The sequence below is a fragment of the Squalius cephalus genome (genome assembly GCF_949319135.1).
Source record: "Squalius cephalus genome assembly, chromosome: 21".
NCBI classification, from domain to species: Eukaryota; Metazoa; Chordata; class Actinopteri; order Cypriniformes; family Leuciscidae; genus Squalius; species Squalius cephalus.
The window spans coordinates 16,866,498-16,874,109 of NC_137142.1; the positions used below are offsets into that span (position 1 = coordinate 16,866,498).

The following is a 7,612-nucleotide window of genomic DNA, read 5'->3' on the forward strand; positions in this document are numbered from 1 at the left end:
GTTCGCTTTCATTTTTAGCATTATGTGAAACTAGCAGAAAGTCTCACACACTAGCAAATGTCTCACTAGCATAAAAAAACAAACTCCATGGTATAAACAAATCTCTTGTATAATAATATATTAATATAATTAATTATTGAGAACAATACTGGTTACAGCAAAAGAGAAAGCACAAATAATAGTCATTGTGAAAGTGTTATGTAACAGGTTAAAACTCCACCGCAGGCCTCAAACAAAACCTCACTGCATTATGAGAGAATAAAAACCGAAAACACTTCTATTAAAGTTATCTGGATGCCAGTCACACCTTACAGATCCAAAGAGAGCGGAGGGAATCTTGTTGCTTACACAAGACCTTTCAATTCATTTCAAAACAGCCTCTACTGTGCTTCTTTACTGAAAATATATGAGTCTTTTAACATCTTTACCTCCTGTTTTCCCCTAATTATGGAAAATAATGGTATTTAAACTCACTTTCCAATTTCTACATTTACTTTTTAGCTTCTTTCACCAAATTCAGTAATCCAAAGACGGGTCCTGATCTGTATTATTAATACATACAAATCTAATAAAAAGACTGCAGTCAAAGCAGCTGAAAGAAGAGTGTGGGTGGTCTGACACTCACTGGTGGTCATCTTCTCTGTAGAGCATGCTGGGATCCCATGGCTGATGGCCCACTGTTCTGCTCCTTTGCCCACTAAAAAACTGACAAAGTAGAGATGTGATTTACATAAAAGGAGCAATTTCATCACACTGCAAAACGTTTTGCTTCTATACTGGAGGTTTCCTGTTTTGGTTTTGAACTCTGCAAAAGATAAGTTAGATCGGCTGCATTTATTTGATCCAAAATACAGCAAAAACAATAATATTGTGAAATATTTTTACAATTTAAAATAACTTTTCTGTTTGAATATATCTTAAAATGCTATTTATTCCTGTGATGGCAAAGCTGAATTTTCAGCATCATTAGTCCAGTCACATGATCCTTCAGAAATCATTCTAATATGCTGATTTGGTGCTCAAGAAATGTATTATACAAGAAAGTTTATTATTATTATCAATGTTGAAAACAGTTGTGTACTTTTTTTCCCACAGGATTCTTTGATGAATAGAAAGTTCAAAAGAACAGCATTTATCTGAAAAAGAAAGCTTTTGTAACATATATAAATGTCTTTACTGTCACTTTTGATCAATTTAATGCATCCTTGCTGAATAATATTTTTTAATTCCCCCCAAAAAATCTTACTGACCCAAAACTTTTGAATGGTAGTGTACAATGTTACAAAAGCTTTCTATTTCAGATGAATGCTGTTCTTTTGAACAATCTATTCATCAAATAATCCTGGAAACAAATTGTGCACAACTGTCAGATCAGTTGTTGTTATTATTATTATTAAAACAGAATTAAATTATTTACATTTTACGGTTTTATTGTATTTCTGATGCAGACTTCTTTCAAAAACATTAAAATCATCTTACCAAACACAAACTTTTAAATGGCAGTGTATGTATGGTATTATAATTTAAAACCTAGCCAATATGAAAAAGTTTGTTTGAAAAGTGTTTTTGTGTTATCTTAAAATAAATACAACTTAGTGTGATACTTAGTTATCAAAGGAATCTGGCACAAGTAAATACTTTTTGGGGCCACTGCGATCTACAGAATATGTCTTAATTTATGACTGGCACCTATTTCCTATAGCTAGGAACATACACTATATTTGTCACAACAAGATAAATGCATTTAGTCCAAGCATGTTTTGTCTTGCTCAAAATGAGTACTTGTTTGTATATTCTGTGCATACTGCGATTGAAATGCTGCTGTTTTACACTAAAATATTTGCCCTGAGGCATCAATGAAGTATGTCAGTCTGTGTATATGTCTAAGTTGATAGCCAGAAAGCCAACATCAGAGAGCTTGGCTCACCAGGGAGGGATCCTGCCAGCTGATAGCTTCCCCTTCTGAGTTTCACTTAATAATCTTCTGGCTACCAGCACTGGGTTCTTGATTCCTGATAGAAAGAGCAGCATTAGTATCACTATCATAGATGAAACCTGCATTTGGCTTCCTCAAGCACTTTTGTTGAAGAATTTTTTGGAGTTCATTGCACCCCCCCAAAAAAGAAGAAAAATAGCACCATGTTTCACTAATATCAGTGTTGAACTAAATAAACTTCCTTTATATTGTATGTGGATTAGCAGAATATTTCAAGACACTGCATGTCAAATCAAGTTTTTCTAGTTTTAACCAACATGGCAACAGGTTGATGAGGTCAAATCGGTCCTGTTTTGTGCATCAATTAGTTTTGAGTGAAAAGTAGTAGCGTATATGTATAATTATGTATAACATTTACATTTATTTTCGAAATAAACAAATGAAAAAAACATTTTAGTCTTGCATTTTAGCATTCTTGCACGCAGAAAATGCAATTAGCCACTTTCCTATAAAGGGCAAAGGAGGTTGCAAGTTGGCCTTTATTTGATTTGCTTGAAATTCAAATAGCACCTTTAATCACATGACAAAAAGCTCAAACTAGCACCCACCACTCAAGGCTCCAACAGCTCCATAGTTTAAGGACTTTCCATCCATGATGCTGGCATCACACTCAATCTCACCTGAGAGGTTCAGGTTGGAACCGGTGCCCGCATTGGTGAACGGGGAGTCCTAAAAATAAACATCAACCTCAAAGTTAATTTCTTTCTCTTCTAAAATAATAAGAAACAAGCAGTGGTGGACAGTAACGAAGTATTTCTACTTTATTAACGTACTTCAGTACATTTATTAAGTACCTGTAGTTTATGTGAGTATTTTTATTTAGGGAAACTTTTACTTCCATTATGCTATATTCCTATGCATAATATAGTACTTTTTAATACGCTACAAGTCATGAAAACATGTCGGCCTCGTTATTTTGAAGAGAAGTTCATTTTATGTATAATTCTGTTAAAAAAAAAATTTGGTCGTTAACACCCCAGTTTGGTTGACCATGTGGTCCATATAAATCATATGACTTCTTAAGATGGCTCCTGGTTAAAGGAGTAGTTCACTTTCAAATGAAAATTAGCCCTATGTGATGTGTTTTTTTTACTGTATGTTTATATTTGTTAACACGCATTCAGTTTTCCTCATTTTTCTATATAATATATGGTATATTTTGTTATTTTTGCTTGTTTGCACACTTGCATTATCAGTAATTATCAGAATAGTTATCAGTGTATGACAAGTTTTGGTAATAAAATAAAAAGTTTTTTTTTTATTTGCAGACCAATACATATTTTCTACATAATATTGACCTTATTGACTAGTGCTGGATACTTTATAACAATTCATAATAACTCATAATAATGTCAGACTGAGCTGGAATTCACCCATCAGTACTTTTTACATTTAAAGTAAGTACATTACTCCAGTATATTAAAAATCAAGTACTTTTACTCAAGTAAAATTGAAAAGGAGTACTTAATACTTTTGCTGGAGTAATATTTTATTAGAATATCTGTACTTTTACTCAAGTACTTAATTTGTGTATTTCGTCCACCACTGGAAACAATACACAGAAAAATCCCTAAATTTGTCACATTTTAGTTTTAAAATATGTTTATGCTAAATGTTATGTTTCCCTATCCCAGCTTAATATGCAGACACAACTATAAGCAAGTCATTCATAGGTTGCTGTCCCTGAAAACGCAGCAGCACTTTCAAAGCACTGCCCTGTTTGAGTGGTCTGACATGTCAACTAATGGCATGTTAGTGCCAAAAAACACTGAAGAAATTTGTGAAAATGTGTGTAGACTTTCTGTCTGTCATAGACCTTAGTCAGGGTAGACGGAATATTGAATTTTACGCAGATGGATACAAGACTATGAGGATACACTTAAAATGCCATGCATTGTATAAAGGTAATAGATCAAGTCATTTTTACAATTCACACTTTTAAAACAATTTTATAGGGATTTTTTTAATGTATATATTTAAAGCTTTTTGGAAAGATATTTCTTCAGCTAAACAATTGGCATTTTTTTAAACAACAGTAGAATCCCTTCAGTGTTATTGCAAACTAAAACTAAAAAATGCTTTAGGTCATTGAAATAAAGCTGAATTAAAATAAATAATTAGATGAAAATCTTAAATAAATTGGTTTGGCAACTAACTGGAATTAGAACTAAAACTACTAAAATGAAAATAAATTAAAGTTATAAAGAAATATTTTTTAAAATGAGTAATAATTACAAAAGCTGAAAGGAAAATAAAACTGAAATTGTACAAATAAAAGCTAGTTCAAATATATATATATATTTTTTTTTTTTGAATTGTTGTTGTTGAATTTGACTTGCTTGTCATCCCATTAATATCTGAAATGTTTACTATATATTTTCTATCCATTTTCTTTGTGAGTTGTTGTGATCCACTATCACCTCTAGCTCTATTAGAGCTGCTGTCACTGCCTCCAGTGCCAATCCTCCAGCTCTGAGCCTGTCCACAGCCTGAAACACATTAAATCACAACTGATGACAGCAACCTAATGTCTGCCAGTGCCTAAAACCAACTCAGTGAGTGTTCTGCTCTACTTCGGGATTCTAGAGCTTTAAGCAGAAAAGATCACACTGAAATAATCTAGACAAAACATTAAAAATGTGATAATCCAATACCAAGAGCTTAAAAAGCAAATAAAGCTGCAGTGTTTTCCACTTGACAAGCTTCAAGCAGAGAGCGTGGAATGGTATATTAAGCCGGGCAGCAGTTCGCGGGTCGCTGCTGGTGTCATGTTATCAACACATAACTCAAATTCCCTGGCACAGGTGTTTTACTCAAGCCTGATCCCTTCTATTCATCCTTTACACGGCACTCTGGACAGGGAAAAGCATTGCATTGCAACTTGCCAACCTATGCATTACTGTTCGCTGATAAAACATCTATTACAGTTTTGTCAGCATATCTTAGATTTTGTATATTGACAATGTAATAACATTTTGCAAATGTAAGCAAGAAGGAATTCATCTTTGTGTTAAAAATGTTACACAATACGTATCAGAAATCATGCAAACTGAGCTGGGAATGAAAGTTGACTATATCACTGAACTGACATCTTGTTGACGTGACCTCTGGCAGAGCTATCCAAAGGTTTCAGGGCACAGCAGAAATGCGAAGTACATCAAGGCATCAAGTTTTGAATAAAGAATCACATGCAACTCACTCTCTGGCAAGCTCTCTTGCACACATGTTTGTATTCCTTGGCTTTGGATTCTGAATGATACCCTGCCCCTGTGGAGATAAAATCATCAAAAATAAGACAGACATTTCTTACAAGTGAGTCTCTTCAGCTGTTAACAGTTTGTAGTTGCTTATTTGACATTGCTTGTCATATGAGATTGTTTTTGTTTTTTTTAGAAGTCTTGAGAATAAAGTAAGTTTCATACATGAAAAGTCTGTATGATCCTAAACATTAAAGGGATAGTTCACCCAATTTTTTTTTATTGTGTCATCATTTACTCACCCTCATGTTGTTCCAAACCTGTATGAGATTCTTTCTTCTGTTGAACACAAAAGATGATATTTTAATGTTGGTAATCAAACAGTTGATGGGCCCTATTGACTTCCATAGTAGGAAAAAAAAAATACTATGGAAGTCAATGGCTACAGACAACTGTATGGTTACCAACATTCTTTACAATATCTTCTTTTGTGTTCAACAGAAGAAAGAAACTCATACAGGTTTGAAACAACACGAGGGTGAGTAAATGACAAACTTTTAATTTTTGGGTGAACTATCTCTTTAAAGAAACCATTTGGCAAAAAAGTTTAATTCCCTTATTTAGTCACCTTCACACCTATCCAAACCAATTTGTTATTTTTTCCATTGTTTTCCACACAATGTTCATAGTGACAATCTGTCAAGTTGTCGAAAAGTGAAAAAACACAAAAAGTAGCATACACATAGTCCTTATATTTCAAGTCTTCAGAAGCTATACTAAAGTTAAGACTGCTATCGACAGATACTATTCAAAGCTCTCAAATCCCATTCACCGGCTATTGTTTCAAGAGCCATGCTGGTATGAATATGCAGAATGGAGAATGACATTTGAGAGCAGCAGCAAAAGGGGAAATTATCAGTAAGTAATAACTTCAAATAATAGCCTGTTAGGCTTTTGTATGGCTTGAGAAGTGGAATGCAGTCATATTGACTTCTTTCAATTACAGTGTTTTTTGGCTCCTTTTGAAGTTTGACAGACTAACCATTATGAAGTGTTATTAAATGGACATTTCTTTAAACCTTTCCTTTTGTGTTCCATGGACAAAAATAACAACATACTAGTTTGGAAAGACATAAGGGTGAGAAAATAATGACAATTTAAAAAATTTCAGGGACCTATACCTTTTAGGGAATCTTCACAATTACTCATTGCACATGTAACATCTAAATTTGTGTCTTGTATGTATTGTATGTCTTGAAGCGCAGTCTAAATTCCCAAAGGGAGCCAAATTCACCTGCATGCACCAGCACAAACCCCATAGCTTCATGACGGGAGACGGTGCTGTTCAGTACAGACCCTGAATTGTTTAGTGGAGACACAGTCTCCTTGCAATCTGTCGAGTTTTCTAGTTTTTCCATGACCCGTAATTAATGTAGCTTGCATTTTGACCCATCATTCACTCAGAATTCCAATACAATTCTTCAAGTCCTGAAAGAAAAGAGAGTGAGATATCATACCTTCAGAATTCAACATAATATTTAAAGTGATATTGGCTATTACATTATATCTATATCTAATTCAGTTAAGTTAAGTTAGTAATAATGACATACAAATTGACAATTTCAACATTGACTACTTTTAATGCATCCCTTAAAATTTTCTTCATCTGAAGTCTATTACTTACATAAGAAACATGTCTTGAGGAACACAAACGAAATAACTTACTGTTTGCTCACAAATTTATATTACATTCACTCAGCTATTAATCTTTTTATATACAGTACATCAAGTACTGCTAATTTCAGTCCTACAAAACAGAATGAAAGAATGAAGACTGCAATGCAAAACTCACTCGCATGAAGACTTCAGGTGCATGACGGCAGAAGAGCGCCACAGTCATACGCATTGTTCAGCGTCTCTACTAATAACACACACATACAGATTGCACTAAATTATGAGTGTAGTTGTATGTCTGCAGCATGATTGTGATGTGATGTGATGATGAGCGGCGCATGTGCTCTCGTCACACCAAAATACTTCCTGGTTCAGTGACACATGTGACCGTATGACTACAGCAGCGCCCCCCTGCGGCAGAGTCATCAACTGCGTTGCATCAAACAGAAAAAGGAACAAGGACGACAGTTTTTACACAGAAAATGAAACTTTTTTGAGTATTTGTTTAACGTAAAGGTTACTTTAATTACTATAAGTATAATAATGTTTAACAAAAATATATAACATCATTTTATATCTGCTTGTGGAACTAGGGAATACAGTAGCCTATAGGAAATGTACTTTAAAGAGAAAATAGTAGGCTACTACTTTTACGAAGCTTATGTCATTTTACAGAGTGTGTTTAATCAGTGAATTATCTCAAACATTTATGTTGCTGCTCAAAATGTCTTCCATTATTATTGAC

At 33.8% G+C, this 7,612-nt stretch overlaps 1 protein-coding gene across 2 annotated transcripts in view; it reads right to left on the reverse strand.

Annotated features, from left to right (window-relative positions):
• tasp1 (taspase, threonine aspartase, 1) overlaps positions 1-7,378 on the reverse strand; it is a 32,054-nt gene extending 24,676 nt beyond the window's left edge. Inside the window, exons 1-7 of one of the 2 annotated variants that reach the window (XM_079856276.1) lie at positions 7,046-7,378; positions 6,488-6,681; positions 5,196-5,263; positions 4,417-4,485; positions 2,545-2,665; positions 1,928-2,012; positions 626-705 (exon numbers count right to left, since the gene is read on the reverse strand). In XM_079856276.1, the coding sequence (XP_079712402.1) occupies positions 626-705; positions 1,928-2,012; positions 2,545-2,665; positions 4,417-4,485; positions 5,196-5,263; positions 6,488-6,611 (547 nt within the window). In that variant the 5' untranslated portion in view covers positions 6,612-6,681; positions 7,046-7,378. The remainder of the gene's footprint in view (positions 1-625; positions 706-1,927; positions 2,013-2,544; positions 2,666-4,416; positions 4,486-5,195; positions 5,264-6,487; positions 6,682-7,045) is intronic. The other variant, XM_079856277.1, reaches the window with a different exon arrangement.
• Positions 7,379-7,612: the final 234 nt, after the last annotated feature.